Here is a 20189-nt window from a genome sequence, read left to right as displayed (position 1 = left end):
GGAACAGAATATTTGGTTGATTCTGGTATGCAGCTTGTGTGGCGCGGAGTAAAATGTGTATTCCCTATTGGTTGTGTTGAGTACCCTCTAGGCGTCCTCTAGCTCCCACCCAGTCGCCCATTGTGCCAACGCTACAGCCTGTTTCCTGCTTTCTGTCGCGTGTAGTGGTGGGTGCGACCTGTCCAGTGTGAGATCTAATACTGCATTGCAATCACCACCAATAATCCATTCATGCCCCACCCAGTCGGACAACCTTCGGCTAATGCCTTCAAAGAACCTCGATTGGTCCGTGTTAGGAGCATATATACAGCCCAGCACTACGCAAGTACCATTTAGCATCCCCTTTGTGAACACATACCTGCCCTCCTTGTCCACTCTTGTTTCTGTTGGTTTAAATGGAACAGAGTTTCTAATCCATATGGCCGCCCCCCGGAAGAATGCAGAAAATGTTGTGGCATGAAGTTGGCCTTTCCATTTCCGTAACAGTTTAGTGCCCTCTGCCCCGTTCAGATGCGTCTCTTGGAGATACGCTATGTGCACTTGTCGCCTATTTGGTGAGCCAGAACTATGTGCCTCTTATGCACCGAATCCATACCTCTTACGTTCCAGGTGCAAACCTTGTAATGATTAGGAGACGCCATAACCCCAATTACTCCCATCTCGGGACAGTGCCTCTGACCTCAGCAAAACTGACCACATGTTGTACATTTTCAGTGCTGTGCGCTCGCGCACTGCCCCAACTTTAAGGTCCCCTCCCCAAAAACTTAGAGGACCAAACCATAAAACCCAACAGGGGTAAAAACAGAATGCAATTGTGCCTGAGCCTGGGGGGTGTGAGCTCAGCCGGACGCACTCAGAGTCTATTTACCAAAAGTCTTGTTCTCATTGTCCCCTTCAACTACAGGTGTCCCGGGTCTTAGACCCTCCCCCTTTGCATTTATTAAGTTCGTTCACTACATTACCAAACCGCTGCCGCTGTTCAGATGTTCACATGTCTTCTGCCATCTGCGCCGTGATGTGTGGGAATAACTGCAAGCTGCCTTCCGTATCGGATGCTGCTGTACGAGAGCTGGTTTGGCTATTGGGCAACGCCTCAAAGTTCACATCATGTTCCGCCAGGGCGTTAGTCGTCAGCAATGTCACTGCTATCGGGTCACTTCCCCCTGATGCCTCAGCGCGGTCAGCCCGCGGGACCTCCTTCTCCGAAGTCTGTGGGTGTTTCTGATTTATGTCCTGCATATCTGACCGTTGCGTGTCCGGCACTTCCCTTCCGCTCCGCGGGGACCGGGGCGGTGTGAGTGCTACCTCCATCCACTCCGAGGCCTCCTCAGGGGTGTCGAAGAAGTACGTTTTACGGCTGTGTATGATTCTGAGGCGCGCCCGGAAGAATAGGGCGTATTTTACATTACGGTCTCTCAGGGCACGTTTTACTCCCCAGAAGGACGCCCTTGCCCTCTGCACCGCTTGAGTGAAGTCTGGATAGATGGAGACCGTTTGGTTTTCATACTTTATGGGACCGTTCTCCCTTGCGGCCTTCAGGATCGCGTCCCTGTCCTTGAAGTGGAGGAGGCGCGCTATTAAGGGTCGTGGCGGAGCCCCCGGCTTGGGTGGTTTGGGGGGCACCCTGTGCGCCCTTTCAACGCTGTACATCTGGGTGAGCTCCGCTGGGTCCACAACAGTCTTCAGCCAGTCCTCCACGAAGCGGGTTGGGTTCGCCCCTTCTCTGCGTTTTGGCACGCCCAAAATGCGTATGTTGTTTCGACGCGAGCGTCCTTCGGCATCGTCCACTCTGTCCCTCAAGCCCTGGATCTGCTTCTCCAGGTTTTCCAGCCATGTGGAATGTTCAGTCTGTTGAGGTATCAAATCTGCAAGGGCTAGCTTGTGCTCGGACACTTTTTCTGCCAATTTCTTGTGATCGTCCTTCAGAAGTGATAGTCCGGTTGACATTGTGTCCATACGTGTTTCAAGGGTTTCCCTGGAGGTCCTAATTTCCATTAGTATCAGATCCAGTTTGGCCTCATGTGAATTGACGCCTGTTGGGGGGACCACTTCTTCGTTCGAAGAGGCCAGGGGGTCCTCCGAGCCGGAGGCGTGCGTCCCATTGCGTGGAAGTCTATTCCGCCCCATCTTATGCTGTGACAGTGCGCTTCGCTGACCGACAGCAGGTCGTTCACTCTGTCTGCAAAGTGTGTCTGCACTCTCTTTGCCTATCAGCCTGTCTTGTTCACTCCGTCCCGTATGTTGTATGCCCTCCAGGAGTAGGGGGGGGGGGGGGGGGGGGGGCTGGCCTGCGGTGTTGCTTTCCCGGCGGGGGCTCCGTGCTACGCCCCGTGTTCTGTGGTAGGTGTGTTCCTATCCCCCAGTGTCGGTGCAGGCGTGCTCGGGTCCTCAGGGGTTGTTCGCAGCCCTCTGCGCAGCGTCGTGGCAACTGGATAGCCCCAGACCTGTAGTCGGGTCCGTGCACTGTAGTTGGGGCTCTCCTAACACGGCTCCCCTGGCAATCGCTTGTTTTTGCAAGTTCGGGCAATACTTATGCGTGTCCCCCCCGCCTGCCGCTGTTACCTCACCTCCGGGTTGCTTGCAGACGCGCTCGGGATTGCGGTAGATCGCCAGGCCTCGCCTCCAGCCCGCGGTCAGAACTGGGTGTCCCTCATCGCTGTATAGCTGCGGTGCAGTAAACTAGCACTGCTATCTCTTGCGGTTCACCCACCGCGTTGACTTGTGCATATGCGACTTTCCAGTATCCTCCGCTGTGGGCAGTACGGGACGCCTGGTCCCCACACACATTCCCGGCCAGCGCAATGTTCATCGCCGACGCTTTGGTTGCTGTTCAGGTAGCATCCGGCCTCATAAATCGTGCCGCTCACCATTCGGCGCTGTCCCACAGGCGCCCGCCGTGCTCCGGTGGTTATAGTCGGCAGTGGATTTTCCAGCGGGCAGCGGTGTCTCTGACTCGCCCGGGGCAGTGTCACTTCCGGTCCGCCTCCAAGTACACTGGACGCCGCGGCTTCCCTACTGCAGCCAGGCCTTTTCAGGCCCCGTCACTGTTCCAAGGTATACTTTGCAGCGTGGGGTTCTTCGGTCACTGAAAGTCCCTCCAGGCGCAGCCGGCATCGGTTCCGCAATACATATGTGCGGGGTAAGGGTCAGCTTTCGGCTTTACATGATATATGCCAGGATTTTAGGGGATTTCAGAAGGAGCGAGCTCAGCTCACGTCTGCCATGCTCGGCTGCTGGCCAAGCCCCCCACTTTAGTGTACATAAAGTGTATACAACGTCCATCAAATCCTAATCAAGCCCTACCAGGAGATACATCTAACCTCAGGTGACAAATAACTCACGCAAAAAAAATCAGCCAGCATTCAGAAGCCTTCTGTGAAAAAAAAGTAAGTGGACCCATACTGTGTTTTTATTGTAGTTGAGAAGGTATTGAGTATCTGATCCGGAGCATTCAGATTTGTGAAAACACATCATGAAGCCGGCCAGGCCAAAATATTCTGTGACTAGGAAAAGATTAATTGCCACTCATTAGTCTAGAAATGTTTTTAAGTATGAAATCATTCATTCCAAATTGATTAAGAGTATTTACAAATGGAGAAAGTTGAAGATGATTGGCAATCTACACAGCAGTCAGAATCCGAGCATATGTACCCAAAAATTATCCTAAATAATCCTACAGATCAGAAAAAACAAACCTACAGCAAGCGATCTAACAGCTTAAGGGAACAAGGTAATTGTCAGAATATATGATTCTGCAATTAGTTAAAGACTGAACAAGTATGGCTTTCATGGAAGGGAAACGAGGAGAAAACTCCATCTCTAAAGAAAAAGAACATAGCGGCATAATAGCACCTGAATGTACCACAAGACTTCTAGAACATGTTTGCAGAAAACCAAATACTGCTATCACAACAGGAACCTCATAACATCCTATATAATTGTGGATGGGTTATGATTTTGCCCAGCTTTGCAGTCACAGGCCTGGGTGTTTCACCGTCATTGAGTCCTTTATGAATTTCTCTGAAAATCAGTGCATTCTTAAGAAAAATGTAAGACAGTCTTGCCAACATCTAATGCTTAGCTAAAAGTGAATTAAGCAACAGGATAATCATTAAAAACACACCGGTAAATCAATCAAGAATCAGGATTTTGGAATAGTCAAATCAGAGTGCCGACTTCCATTGAGATGCCGTGGTGACCCTAAATTAATGTCTTCAAACATCAAAAAGCATAAACATATTATTGGAAGGAGTGGGCTAGATTTAGTTCCAGGCGATGTGAGACACTGAGAAACATTTACTTCAAGGTACTGCTGATAAAAGGGGTTCCACCTCTTACTGAGTCACGTGGTACACTGCACTTTTTTCACACAAAGTTAATGAACGTTGTCTTTAATTTTCATTTACTATATAATGGCAACATGAAAACAGTTGTCAAGTAAAGTTAGACTTGTTTGGACTCCCCGGGATCTGCCACAACCCTCTACAAAGTTTAAAAAATTTGGTCGGACCTGGTCAAAACTCTCAGTGGAGAAATGGGCAATTAATCTCGATAACTCCACCCCGTAACCCTGCCCTAATCCTATTAAGGCCAATGACGATTTCAATAGCTGGCTGGAGTCCTCATTGGATCTTACCCTCCCTATGAAAGAATTTTGTCATCGAGCTAGCTCCAACTAAAAAGCTTGGTATACTCTCGACGTTCGAATGCTCAAACAATCCTGCAAGCAGTCCGAACGGAAATGGAGGAAGGATTTCTCGGAATCCAGTTGGGCGAGCTATAGAGCTGCACTCAGGTTTTACAAAGGCAAAATAAAGGCTGCTCCATCCAGCTACTATCAGGAAAAGATTGTGTCGGCCTCTAATTCCCCTAGGGAAATTAAAAAAATGTTTTTATCTCTTATCATCCCCCCTAGCTCTCTTCCTGATCCTATGATTGCACAAAAACGCTGTGATGAGATCGCTAATTTTTTTGCCATCAAGGTTTCGAAAATCTACTCTCTGTTTCCACAATTGGATGTTGATGTACAACTTTCCCCACCCCTCCAACAAGCCAGGCTGGAGGACTTCGCTCCCCCCTCTCTATCTGACTCACAGCGTCTCCTAGAGAATCTTAAGTCTGGATCTCCGGCCAATGTCGCACCCCCTTCCATTCTTAAATTAGTCCCAGAGATTGTCTCCCCAGTTATCCGGTATGTAAATAATTCCTCCCTTGCGGCCGGAGTGGTTTCTCCGCTATGGAAGCAAGCAAGAATTAAAGCCCTTTTAACCCCTTCGATGCTCATGACGAGCTCAGCTCGTCATGAGGCACGGTTGAGCTGTGCTCATGACGAGCTGAGCTCGTCATGAACAATGGTAAATCAGGGAATGCAGCACCGGGGGAGAATACCTTTAGCATTGAAGGTGTTAAAAAAGCTGAATTTAGATCCTGGGGATTGGGCTAGTTATCGACCAATCTCTTTACTACCAGGTATTAGCAAACTGGCTGAAAAACATGTAAATTCTACACCCTACTCAAACTGGCTTTAGAAGTAAGCAGGGCACAGAGACAGCCCTTCTTCTGTGGTTGAAGAAACGAGGAAAATTGTGGATACCGGAGGCTGCGCTGCTATTATTTTGTTAGATCTCAGCGCAGCCTTCGACACGGTAAATCACCACATCTTGATTCAAAGACTGAGGGAGGTGGGGGTAGCGGAGACCGCCCTTAAGTGGCTGCAGTCCTTTCTCTCCGATAGATCTTTCACGGTCTGTTGAGTTCTCATCCCACCCTGCGTGAATTTTGTACAATGCTTGGGCTAGTTCTCACTCATGTGCCTATGTATGTTTAAGGTGAACGAGAACGTAATTGGAAAATGGAGGAAAAATAATATTTTCTCCCATGGGGCACTCCATTACGAATGCAGGCGGACAATCTTGTTCTGCTAACAGGATGTCCTAACCAGATGATAAGTTCTTCCAAAAAGAGCTTTTACTTTCCTGGGCTTGTCCCCCTCCAACCGGAGTGTTATTTCATATAAATTATGTGGGACGCTCACCCTGGTGTCTGATGTTTCCACAGTGATGTAATTCAACTCCGCTGTCACCAGACATTCATTCAGGCGAGATAGTGTTACTTCTGCCGCACTGTCTAGCATCGTCAGAGCCCATTCCCCGTTCAGAAGTTGTGTCCTCTGAATTCTGGACATGTCTGATTTTCAGACCAGCAACTTTCTTTTTCTTAAATTAAGGTTTTGGATTTTGCTTATCTTCATTTTTAGAAGTAAAGTCTTGAGCACGCTGTTTGTCTCTGGACTGTATGCGCTCCTCTCTTTTTTCTGACCGTTCTTCCCTTTTGGAGCTTTTCTTCGAGCCCTGAAAGGAACAAGAGGTACGTGTATCAGTATCCTGATACCTGTCAGGTTTCCTAATGTCATCCCTATTCCTGCGGTTATACCTCTTTACAGAGGGCTTCTGTGGAGGAGACCTACCTCAGGATTGAGATCTCTTGTCTTTAGAGTTTTCTTTTTTATTATCCCACTTCTTTTTAGAAGAAGTAGGTGCCTGCTTTGAAGTGTCCTTTTCAGGACTGCCCTGTAGTTAGGTTTTCAATTCTGCATATGGAGTTTCAATTATTTTGGGTAGTTCAGCCCCCTAAATTAACAGGCCGACCTCCCATAGGCATTGGCGGATTGCCACTGATGATGCTTCCCCTTTAATATTAGCTAGTATTATGGCTGATGCCTGGTCGTAGGTTTTTAATAACTTCATCCCTAAGTTTAGGGCAGGTCCTGCTCCATAGTCATTTTGTATTTGTCTTAATACATCTGGGATTACTGCTAATGAAGGAATACCATGAGTTCTGGTATATATGGCAGCAAAGACTGTACCCCAAGAGGTGCAATCCTCTAACTGTGGTGTAATCCCCATGGGCAAACAGATTGTTAACATTCTGTGTTTTTCAAATGGTGTTGTATTTAGGAATACTGCTTCTAACTTGGTTATTTTCTGAGCTACCCAGAAAGGAATTTGTTCACATTTTGTGGGCACTTTGCCCATTACCGCGTGTAATGTTTGTGGAGTAATTTTAGTACTAGTGCTCTGTGTAAGAGCTGCAGTAGGTGTAATTACTGTAGGTTGGACCGCTAGTGTCCTTAAGATGAAGTGTGTCATGTTTCTGTAGAGTTTTATCAACTCTTTCGTTTGAAGAAATAGTTAATCACGAAGCATTGTGTCAATGTCTGGATGTGGGGCATAGGTCGCTAATATCGGCCATGTTGCTCCTGGTCTTACTAAATTATCAAGCCTTCCTCTTGTTCTTATGTGGGGTAGGGCGCCATTAAACCAGAAAATATGTTCCTGGAAAGTAAGCGGAATCTCAATCTCCTCAAATGGAGTGTAAGCCGCTGGAACTTCTTCATGTTTGTAATAATGAAAAGTTTTTGTTACAGCATCTGCTTGTGGGAATACAACTCCTGAGTAGAATATCTCTGTTTTGAAATCTTCGTGTGCCTCTATCACGAATATTACTACACCTCCTCCAGGAGATAACCCAAGTTTGACAAGTTTAACTGTCAGAGTTTGTCTCACTTCGGGTGCATTATGTATTGCATTTGCATCTTCCTCCTCATCGGGAAGTGCTTGTTCTAGTGAGTTTAAGGCCGGTGTAGTCATTGTGTATAGAACACAGACTACCTTTCCAAGGAAATTTGGAAAAGGTCTTATGCACAATTTTGGGAAATTTTTCCTTTCAAACTTGATTAACCAACAGTCAATACATATGATATTTCGCCTACTCTGCTGTGGCGGAGTTTTATCCCACCTACTCCAGACGTCTCTGAGTTTTGTAAGTAGGGTCTCTGAGAATAAGCACGACTGAGCCACTCAGATTCTACTGTTGAGTAAGTGCGCCATGTATATACCACGTTGGGTAACATTAGACCAAGCTGGGTAACCCATGTTTGACACGTTGGGTGCCATGTCGTGTAGTTCCGATAGTACCCTTTCATGCAGGACCTACGCTGTTTACTGATAACATATACTGTGGGCTGGATGGCAAACTGACTCTGTACACCCCTACCTAATATGTCAGCTTATTTTTTCGCATTAGCTAGCTCGCAGTGCCACTAGAATCTCCTGTTATCAGAGATTAGTTGTTAGAAACCTCAGACTCGTGAAAATAATATACTACTTTCAGCCAGTCACTCATGCTTGCTTGTTTTGCTCAGATACACAGAAGAAACAGTGGAGCGTGTTTACAATAAGAATTTATTGTATTGTTGTTGTCATGTCAAATAAGTGCGCTGCTACAACTGTACCAGTAGCAGAAATATAGAACCCGCAATACAGTGAATAAAAAGAAATAGTATTGTTCTACCATTTTGCAATAGTCATGAACACATACATGAATAGGAAATGCATTTATAAAATAGAGTGCATACTCCTAAGATGCCTGTCTAGATGTACCTAAGTGTACCTAGCATGTGAGTAGGTGCGAAAGAGCCTAAGCCTAAGAGCCCAAGTCTAAGAGCCCAAGTCTAAGAGCCCAAGTCTAAGAGCCCAAGTCTAAGAGCCTAAGTCTAAGAGCCTAAGTCTAATAACCAAGAACCCCACTAGGATTTAATTGAACTCCCATACCTGAATAGTGAGAGTGTGGGACTTCGTCCTGGACTTGAGCTGTACACCCCGCAAGCGATCGTCAGACCACTGTCAGCTGGAGTGATGGCATGCCGGAGCCACAAATTCTCTGGTCAGTGTGTTAGCCTTGAAGACTTGGTTCCCTCCTGCTCTCTGATGGCAAGAGGTGCTGTATTAATACTCTATGTGCGTATGTTCCCCATTGTTCAGAATGAGGATGACGTTGGGGATTAAACATTGGCGTCGATGGGAGAGGTGAAGTGTACCTCATGGAGAGTGTACTCATAAATTATTCATTTGTGCTAAGGATGACGTCTTAGCAATATCGATTGGGAAAAAAGCACCCTAGGCATGGAACTAGGCGAAAGGTTTAGTCCATAAAGGGCTACAGTCCTTATAAGGCATTATGTCCATACACGGCAGTCTATCCTTATTTGGAGTTATGTCCTTATAAGGCTTGTTCATATGAAATGACGGGGAGATGATGTAAGGAAAGTGTACAATGTTCCCTGGACTTATCTCAAGGTACCAATATGAAATATAACAAAGTGTTCTATATGTGGTGTAATTGGACATTATGCACATGCATGTAGGAGGAGAGACAGGCGAGAAAAAGTTCAGTGTGTGACGGAGAGTAACAGAGAATTTTCATCGGAGGAAGAACAGTCCGAATAAGAGGATGATTGTGTAATAATAGTAAATGATGAAGTTTTTAATATCGAGAATCAAGGAAGGAACAAACCCAAATGTGAAGTTGTGGTGGAAGGAGTTCCTGTAGTTCTTGTGGCAGATTCAGGATCACCGTTCACCATCATAAATTTGGAAATGTGGAACGAGAAGTTTGATGGAGTGATTGGTGGAGAGTTAAAAAAGTGGGAAATTCAAGGCAGAAATGTTTACTGGAGAGGCAATCCCAATGGTGGGGTGCAGAGATGAGCCTTTTTGCATTTAAAGGAAGAAAAGCAGAGGGTGGAATCTATGCAACAGAGCATGGACCATGTGTTTTGGGATGGAGGGATCAACCATGTTTGAATATTATTCTCAATCCAAACAGTAAAGAACAAGTGTTAGTATTAGATGAAGGAAACACGGTGTGGGGGTTACTATGTGAAGAATTCAAGGGAGTATTTTCAGGCAAAATTGGATTTTTAAAAGGGTTCACCCATAGGATTATATTGAAAGAAAGCGCTGTCCCGGTGAATTTTAAAATTAGAAATGTTCCTTTTGTTGTACAAGCTGAAATTGAAAAGGAATTGATCAGGTTGAAGGAGGCAGGAGTGACAAAACAGACTGAGTCATCTAATTGTATGTCTCCAGTCGTGGTGGCCAGGAAGTCCAATGGGAAAATTAGGCTTTGTGTGGACTTGAGGGGTGTGAATCGGCAAATTCAGATGGACAAATTTCCCTTGCGAAAATAGGAGTTTTATTGGCAAAAATAAAGGGAATTGAACTGTTTTTTAACGGTGGACTTATCATCGGCATATCACCGAGTTCAACTTCATGAGGAAAGCAGGAAGAACATTTCAGGACGAAGTTCTGATTGTGGGGGAAAACAGGAAGATACATGATCAAAGATTGATGGAAGTCATGAAACTTTTTGAAAAGAAGGGTTTAACAGCCGAATTTTCAAAGTGTCTGTTTGCACAAAACAAAGTGATTTATCTGGGTCATTTAATTGGAAAGGATGTTATTTCACCAAAGGAAAAATTGCTAGAGGCATTAAGGGATACTCCGGAACCTGGAAACAAGGATGAATTATGCTCATTTATGGGTGGGGCTCATGGAGTTTTATTCAAAATTTGAACAAAATTTTGCTGAATAAAATATATGAATTGAGAAAATCTTAAATTCTAAAAAAATCTGACTGGACTGAAAAATGTATGGAACGTTTTGGGATGATAAAAGAGGAAATTTGTAATGCAGAACCAATTCAAGGTTATGATCCAGATTTACATAGCATACTTACGGTGGATGCCAGTGGTAAAGGATTGGATGCAGTGCTAACTCAAGTTGAGAATGGTGGGAAAGAAGTTGTGATTGGGATTGCGTCTAGAAGTCTTACACCTGCTAAAGAAGTTTATTCAGTAATTGAGAGAGAGACTCTTGCTTGTGTGTGGGGGATGGAGCATTTCAGAGCGTTTGTGTGGGGTACAGAATTTGAGGTCAGATGTGATCACAAGCCTTTAGTGAATTTACTTACTATTGAAGGGCTTGTGAAGGCCTCAGCAAGGATTGGAAAGCTATCAATGAGATTGCAAGATTTTAACTATGGGATTAAGTATGAGCCAGGTGTACAGAACAAAGTGGCAGACTGCTGTGTCGCATGCTATTACCTATCAAGGAGGCACAGAATAGTGAGTGGGATGATTATCAAATTGCATTTAAAGATGAGGAGGGATTGAGTTCTTTTTGCGTTAAATTAATTTTTGCATTTGCAACCTTTGTTGCATCTCCTTGTATTTATCCACAGAAATTGCATTGTATATAGTTTTAGTTTTGTTATTCATATTGTGATGTTTTGTTTTGCACATTGTAGATGGGAGGGGGATGTGTGGTGTTATGTTCTTTATTGGAATATGTAGGAGCCATTATGAGGTATGTAGAATCCATGGGGCAGCCAGGTTGTTGGGGAGGAAGTTGGGGTTTGAAGCGTAGTGCTGTGCTTGTTTTCTTCCTAAGCGGAGTTGAGATTAATGGAATATACTTCTGTACTTATTTGCTTGACATGATCTTTCACTACAGAGTGGGCAATATAACGCAATGTTGCTATTGGGAAAAATTGTGAGAGGCCCTAGTCCTAAGACAGCACTTTAAAGCAACCTCCCTAACAGGAAAGTCTGTGTGCAACGACTGCCTGCAAGCTCATCCTGGGAGGCAGGTGCCAGAACAAGTGTTCCTGCTACGAAAGGTTCTTTGAAGAGCACTCTCAGGGGGATCGGCCATGTAATTTCTCAGTACCAGGAATGAGGAATTCTTGTTTTGCACAGAATTTTTGGAGCATTGCCCCCTTTTTTCAATCCGCGGGAAGTGGAAGAAGAAATGGTGAATTTGCCTGTAGTTTTGCTATACGGATCGGAAAAAGCGCTGTTTGCCCAGCCCTCGACAGGTGTAGGGTTGGTAGCCTGTCAATGATCTGCGGCCACGCTATGTCCACAAAACATAAATATAACGGTGACTTGCAATGAGAAGCTGGGGTCTCTTTGACGTCTCCATTCCCTTCCATTCAGAAAGCAACATCTCTGTACATGATATTTTTATTCATTGGCCTCCATTGACATGTGCACTGCATTGTGAATTTTACTAGGGGGGCTCTTGTGCTTTAGAAAGCGCTATGGGCAAGATTGTTAGGGCAATGATGATTGAATCCATTGTTGCACAATGTTTGAACAAGGTATACAAATAGGGCTGTTCTATACAACCACCTTAGCGTTGTATCGCCCTTCAATATTGCTGTGTACATGAATTGGTTGAATGTAGGGTTCAAATCAATGTTACAAGGACTCCAACTGTCAGAAGATTTCACAAAAACATTGTTCTGATCATTAAAATCAATCGGAGATATTCAACAAACTCAAGTTTCATAGTGTAAAAAAATATTTTGTACTGTATAAGACAGTAAAAGTTTAATTGTATTCTAGCCATCCCAAGTAGTTGTTGAGCTTTCCTTATTAGAAAACAATATAGAAAGACTGGGTGAAATAGTGGACCCCTTAGGGGCACCTTTTTAAGGTTTCTCTTGTTGTATTTTTTTGTCCCGCTGGTTCGGATCTTAGTCTTTGTTGTAGCTTATTGTTAATTGATGTATTATGACTGGAGTTTTCTTTGAATATTTTATACTCCCATTGGGATGCGCTTTATATGTATGATTTTTTTATGTTTTTAATATGTCTTTGTACTGTGCACTTTTATGGTTCACTGAACTAAAGTAAGGTTAATATGGCTGACGTCCCCTTCTATTTGTGATTCAGACTGAATTGCAAATCGTACGTGTGAGTAGAAAATACTTTTCTGACTTTTCTGATAAGCAAAGATCAGGTTTTTGTGGACACAAAGCACACTTTTTTCTGAGTTGTAAGCCTTGCAACTGCAAAAGCACTTGATATACTGGAACGTATATATAGGTTAGATCTTAAGGAACAGCACAAAAGTGGGCGTGCTGCTCTGCTAAATTTCTAATAAAGAGTGTGGCAAATATAGCATTTTGCAATCTGACACTCTGGGGTGACGTGCTAGGGGGCATGCAAACACTAAACAAATATCCAAATAAATTATATTTCTTTCTCACCTTTAGTATCAATGAAAATATAGCCGTCAAATCGATCTCTGAATAAAATGATGTCTTCAGGATTTCTAAAATGAATGTATGCTCTTGAGAAGAGATGAGGGTAGAGGCTGCAACAAAATGTCATTAAGATGTAACTAGGTTGTACTCAGTAATAATCTAGCATCAGCAATCAGTTAATATGCCTGAGCAAAACAAAAAGAATGACAAATTAAAGCTTTGCTTTAAATTTAAGAATCCAATAGGTATAATTTGGTCCCTTGTTAGGCAATCACTTAAATATTAAGCAGGTTTATTCATAAAAAGATGCTAAGAAATAGTCTTGTCAGGTGTGGGATAAACTACCCACCTGTAACTATGTAAACCAAGATCTTTGCACTTCTGATGGCTCCCTGGTAAAAGATAATTTAAAAAAAGTAATTCTTCATTATCAGGTAACCTCTATGTCTTGCTTGTTGATCTCCTTAGCTGTAGTAGAAGCAGGGTATCTCAACGTAGATAGGAAAGCTTGGGGTGGCCGAGGGTAAGCAAGCATAACCACCAAGTTTGGGGAATGCGTTTACGTCTTCGGATAGACTTCTGGTGTTCTCCCTTATCACTAATAAGGCATCCTATTACATAATTTCTAGACAATAACCCATGTTCTTGTTTGTAAGTCTTTAAGGCATAATACTATTGGCTGTGCACATTTTTTCATATACTATGCTGTATCTAGAGTAAAGGTTATAACAAAAGAACTGCATACATCACTTGCGTTCTGCACATCACAGTGTAAGGTATTAACTAATGAATTTTACGATGGGTTCCTGTTGTATGGAGATGAAGAATCCGGACACAGCAAAAGATACGTTTTCCTTAGTAGTTTATTCTCTTCTAAGACCCATTACTGTGAGCTTCCATCCAGTCCAAATCAGCAGCTAAAATAACTTAGCAGAATCTCTTGTACCGGATGAGCTCTTGCAGCCAAGAGTCACAATGTAGAGTGGAACATAGAATTGAACTTAAACATCATCACTGCGCGAGCAGTGGCACGAGAATGTAATGACACCATGCGTGAGCACAAGCAAATAGAAAGCCACAAATACCACAGTTCCCATATAGTACATTAGTTCCTATGCCATCTTGCCTAGCAACAGGTCACTAAGTGACTGGACCTATGACGGTTTATAAGCTGCTCTCACTCAGCAACGGGTTGTTATGCTGTAAAGATGACCAGTCAGGCAAGTAAGTTGTAACACCTTTATTCAAGCATAGTCCTAACACCAAGGCACGTCTATATGCAGTCCCCACTCAAAGCAACTGTCAACTCTAAACTGTCATCCTGCCGGTGGTCAGGTAGAACACCCTGACGCCACAATGAACCGGCAGGTCGCGCGTGCAATGAACAGGGCGCGCGTGCATTACATTTGCTAAGAGCACTAGCTTAATTAAACATAACACATCTCCCTTCCCAAAACAACAAGAAGGACCGTGGGTGCACAACTGAAGCTTATGGGTGAGGGGGGGAAACCACGGCTAATCACATATGTAATCTTGTAACTTAGCTGGAGGTTTTACCACTCTCCCATATCTGCTCACAGTGGGTTCATCCTCACAACTGACGTCCTGAGACGTAACATCTTCATAAACAGAATCATCTGAATCAGAATTTGTATCGCTGTTGGTCTGAAACCTGTACTCTTCCGATGTCTCCTTGCTCTGCCTACTACTACTGTCTTCCACCCGTGAGGCATGAGAAGTGTTCTCACTCTCAGAAGATACTTCGTTTGTACCTAAGGATACAATGTTAGTACCATCTGGCCGAGACCCTCCAATTTCTTCACGGTCCAGAATCCAATCGAAGTCTTGAGAACAGGAAACTTCATTATTTTCTGAGTGAATTGAGAACCAACCATTCCTTTCCCCTCTTTGCACATTGATAAAGCAGAAAAATGCCAAGTTTTTCCATCACTCAAAAGAGCAAAATTACAAAACACTTTCTTTACCTCCATAGGTTGTGAGTAGTGATTTTTTCCCTTGCTAGTACTTCTGGTATTTTTCACTCTCACATTGTCACCTGCTTTGATGACGACCTTTTTACAAGCATGCATAGTGTCATAATATTTCTTACCAATGGTTTGTGACTTTCGTAAATTCCCTTGTATCTCCTCTGGAGACCAATTCTCTCTTTTGGGGGTAGCCCAACCTACGTTATCCTTGGTAATGGGAGTCCTCCCTCTCAAGAGTACAAAGGGACTGGTACCTGCTGATACACATGGTGTAACCCTGAATGACCAAAGATTTTTGATAAGTTGTTTTCTCCATGACGTTATTTTGATTTGCTAGTTGAATGATTCCTTTAATCACCCGATTGAACCTTTCAACGGCACCATTACCTGCAGGATGATAAACAGACGTGGTTTTGTGTTCTATCCCATGTTTCATCAGAAATTCTTTGAAAATTTTTGACGTGAATTGTGGGCCATTGTCCGACACAATGCAATTTGGAAGGCCCTCTCTTAGGAATAGCTTGAGCAAAAAACTTACAACACTTTTAGCTTCTGCGTCTTGTACCACTTCAACCTCTGGCCATTTTGAGAAATGGTCTACCAGTACAATAAGATATAACATTTCTCCCTGTTCACGAACGGGCCCGCAAATGTCAATACCCAATCTGACCCAAGGCATGTTTGGACAAGACAGGGGTTGAAGAGGGGGTCTCAGCGTATGTCTAGACTTGTCAGAATTTTCACAGGCTGTACAATTCCTGACACTTCTTTCAATTTCTATGTCATAACCGGGCCACCAGTATGAATTCCTGACTCTACTCTTGGTTTTACCAATGCCAAGGTGCCCCTCGTGGCAAATATCAAGGAGTTTAGTGAGTAAACCCTTGGGAGGAACAACCTTGCCATTTCTCAAAATCAAATCACCTTCGATAGACAACTCGTCCTTTAGTTCACAAAATGGTCGCAATTGTGCAGGAATGTTTTTCTTTTCAGGCCAGCCCGCTCTTATGTATTTCTTTACCTCAAGTATAACATCATCCTCCTCCATATTTTCTGACCATTCTGCACCAGAGATACATGGCATCTCTTCTACAACATTAGCTATGCAGAAAGTGTCAATGTCTGAAGCCTGATCTTCATTGTTTGGTAGAGGTAAGTGGCTTAGACAGTCCGCAACATTGTTTTTCACACCAGGAAGATATTCAACTTCATAGTTATATTCTAACAATTTCATTGAAATTCGTGACAAACGGGAGGAAGCAACTTGAAGTCCCTTTGTAGAAAGCACTTTCACTAAGGGTTTGTGATCACTTCTAATGGTGATTTTGTATCCCCAAATGTATTGTCTGAAATGATTCAATCCCCATGCACATGCTAGTGCCTCTCTCTCAATCACAGAATACCTACCTTCTGTGGGTGTGATTGAACGTGAGGCAAAAGCAACGGTAACCTCTTTTCCTTCTCCATTAACCTGTGAGAGTACCGCTACTAACCCCTTATTGCTTGCATCAGTGGTCACTATGCTTTTGAAAGAGGGGTTGAACCCTTGGAGAGATGGGGCATCGCAAATGTCCTCTTTTATCTTGTTAAATGCTTCTTCACAAGTAGCATTCCACTCAAATGTACTCTTATGTTTTATGAGTTCTCTTAAATGTAAGGTTTTTGAAGAGAAGTTCTTTACAAATTTAGCATAAAATTCTGTAAGGCCTAGGAATGCTCTGACCTCTTCCTTGTTTTTGGGTGAGGGGGCTTCCCTAATTGCTGATAGTAGCTCTTTTTTTGGTTTTATGCCATTTCCATCAATTTCATGCCCCAAATAGGTGACTTTATTTGCAGCAAATTTGCACTTACGCAAATCCGCTGTAAGCCCGTGATGTTCTAGCACCCCTAGGACTGTGTTAAGTTTAGCATCATGTTCACCTCTGCTGGTGCCTGTTACCATGATGTCATCTTGAAAAATTAGGAGATTTTTTCCCCCTTAAAGAGTTCACTCATCAACCTCTGAAACATGGCCGCAGAAGAAGCCAGTCCAAATGGTACTCTCTTGAACCTGAAACACCCCAAGGGCGTTACAAATGTGGTAAGGCTCCTGCTTTTGGGATGTAAAGCCACTTGGTGGTAGGCAGAACTTAGATCAATGGTAGAAAACCATTTAGCACCATTAGTATGGGACAGCATTTCACTAATTTTTGGCAAAGGGAATTGATCCACCAGAATATTTTTATTAAGATCGCGTAGATCAATACATAGACGGAGCTTGCCGTTGGGCTTCTTCGCGATAACTAATGGCGAAACCCACTCTGCTGATTCAACCAGCTCAATGATGCCCTCTTTCTGTAATTTTTTAAGTTCATCTTCCACTTCACCAATGATAGAAAACGGTATGTTTCTTGACTTGTGTATACAAGGCACAGCATCTCTTTTAAGTTTAATTTCATGGACAAAACCTTTAAGTTTCCCAATGTTCTCTGAAAACACCTTAGGATACCTTTTCTTGAAGAAGTTATTACATTCTTCCTCTGTTTGTAAGATAAGAACGAGATCTGGACTGTTAGGATCCAGAATTATACCTAATTCTCCTTGGTCAATCCACCCTATTACAGAAGGACCCACCTTGGAGACATACAGTTTGCCAACTGTTTAGAGAGACTTAAATTGGAACTGTAGTTCCCTGTAACCCAACATTTCAATAGGATCATAATTAAATGATTTTGGGAAAATATCTGGGTTCTTTAACTTCTTCCCAATGACTGGAACAATTTTCTCTAACCATACTTCTTCGTTAACTATAGTATATGGTGAGCCCTGAATCATTAACAATTGATATATCTACCCCACCATTGTTCATGTCACATACTGGTTTCTTTTTTTTTGTTACCACCATCTTCCACATTCAACACAAATAAATTCATATCTTCTTCATCAGAAGATGTAAAATCTTCTTTTTCTTCATACATTACTGCTTTTACATTTCTTCCCCCTTTTTGTTTCTTTGGACACATGGCACTGAAATGTCCGACCATACCACAATTTGAACATTTTTGTCTTACTGCTGGACACGATCTGTCATTAGCCAAATGGTATCTACTGCCACATCTAAAACATTTCCTGTCATCTGAAAGTTTAGCTTTGTAGCTAGTATCTCTTTTCTGTACATAACTGGAATTAGGCTTACTATTTGCTTTTCTAGAACTAATGACTTTTGCCACCATAGATTTGTCCTCTGTAGAGGATTTTTCTTCCTGTAACACAGCCTTGGCACACCTTCCAGTTAATTCAGTACATTTAACTATTTCTACTACTTCTTCTAATGGCAATTCACCTTTTGCCCACAGTTTCTCCTGGACATGTTTATTTGAGGATCTCATAACAACCTGGTCACGAACCAGCTCATCATGTAATGCCCCAAATCTGCAAGTTAGTGCTAAATTTTTCAACGCAGCAACGTAATCTTCTACAGATTCTTCAGGGGCTTGTCTGCGTTGAAAAAATTTGAATCTGTTGACAGAAATAGAAATAGTGGGTTTGAAATACATGGTCAAATCTTCTAATGCAACCGTATATACATCACCTGGCCTAGTTTTTTGTTGATGCGGTTGTAAATTTTCATTGCCTTAGCACCTAAACAATGAAGAAGAATTTTCTTTTTCTTCTCAGGGGTCAATTCTTCATCCCCCTCAAAAGTGGATAAATAGTTCTCAAAGTACTCCCGCCACTCTTCCCATTTAAGGGCATCATCACCTGTAGAGGGTATGAAAGGTAAGGGTGGAGATAAATTCCACACATTACCTGAAGCCATGGCTAATTAACTTCTATTTCCAAATGAGGACAGATTTTGAAGTAAGTATTTTTTTTCCTTGTAAATACCTTTTTTAGACCCACAAGTACAATTCTATAATTGAATTATCTTTAAAGATTATAATCCAACAACTTGTAAATGTTTTCTCTATGAAATTGTTATACAGCCAATGTTTTTAATGTTCCAAACCTTGGGGATAATCGTAGTGTTTAAGAACAAATAGTTCTAAGTTTCCAAAAACATACTTTTAATGGTGTGCGTGTCACCGCATTGAGCAACACGCGAGTTCCACAACTATTAGCTTTGTTGTGTTTATTTCCGTTCTTTAAAACACTTACTAGCGCTAAAAGAAACGCTTGTTTAATAAGGACTGGTGTGTGTATAACCGTAATAGTGACAAGCACAAAACTCAGCGGCCGATTTTTTCAAAATGGCCGCCCGACGTCGTTGAACGTATGCGTTCCACTGACGTCACACCAAAGCCTGACAGGAAAATCTTCTACACAGGATGCGTCGTGTAGTCTGGTTAGGAAGGCGGCACACGCTTCGAAGCCGAACAATGAAGTCTTCTCTTCAGGAAACCGATCCCCTCATGCATCCGCTCCTCACCGATCCCCTCAGGCATCGACTCTTCTCCACACACGGAAGGAAGGAACTTCAAAAGCAGGGTGCACTGTCATTCACACCCGCGAAATCACACAACAAGCCAGAGGATGTGTGGGCAATCAGGAAACAACTCCTCAGACTATGGCTCTAGTCTCTTGTGTCCTCCCGATGGTAATCACCCAAAGCACCGGAGATCAGTCAAAACTTCCTCCAAAACTCCCTCACTCGTACCGGTGGGGGTGAACCACGGAAACCCTGACAGCGTGCAGGGCAAACACAAACAGCTGGGCAAACTCCCCCGTTAAAAACGGTGAATAGAGCGACATCCAGTATGCTGCCTCCAGGAATGTTCTTTTGATGAACACGAACACTGTAGTACCGCTGTCACTGTCCGCAACTTCAATACCACACGCAAATCCTGCGTGGTAGAATAGCTGTTATCCTGAAGATTCCGCTTATCGCCAATTCCTTTATAGCGGAATACAGATGAGATGGCGACACTTTGCAGCATAAGACTTACCCAAACAACAGATTTGAAGGCTTCTGGTGGATTCTTCGTGGTGTCAGGATCCCCGTCTCATCGCCAACTTGTAAAGATGACCAGTCAGGCAAGTAAGTTGTAACACCTTTATTCAAGCATAGTCCTAACACCAAGGCACGTCTATATGCAGTCCCCACTGAAAGAAACTGTCAACTCTAAACTGTCATCCTGCCGGTGGTCAGGTAGAACACCCTGACGTCACAATGCACCGGCAGGTCGCGCGTGCAATGAACAGGGCGCGCGTGCATTACATTTGCTAAGAGCACTACTTTAATTAAACATAACATATGCAACCACTGTATGTAGACACAAAAACGATGTAACTTTTTCCTTGCCAGGGAGGGGGAAAAACATGTCCACG

At 43.4% G+C, this 20189-nt stretch overlaps 1 protein-coding gene across 2 annotated transcripts in view; it reads right to left on the bottom strand.

Annotated features, from left to right (window-relative positions):
- The window catches only part of UPF3A (UPF3A regulator of nonsense mediated mRNA decay), a 596178-nt gene that overhangs the window by 425359 nt on the left and 150630 nt on the right, over positions 1-20189 (bottom strand). For both annotated transcript variants that reach the window (XM_086934582.1, XM_086934583.1), the window contains exon 3: positions 12898-13004. In XM_086934582.1, the coding sequence (XP_086790708.1) occupies positions 12898-13004 (107 nt within the window). The remainder of the gene's footprint in view (positions 1-12897; positions 13005-20189) is intronic.

This window comes from Lissotriton vulgaris, chromosome 8, assembly GCF_964263255.1.
Source record: "Lissotriton vulgaris chromosome 8, aLisVul1.2, whole genome shotgun sequence".
Taxonomy (NCBI): domain Eukaryota; kingdom Metazoa; phylum Chordata; class Amphibia; order Caudata; family Salamandridae; genus Lissotriton; species Lissotriton vulgaris.
The sequence above is the reverse complement of the archived record's forward strand: the minus strand, read 5'-3'. Positions and strand labels throughout refer to the sequence as shown.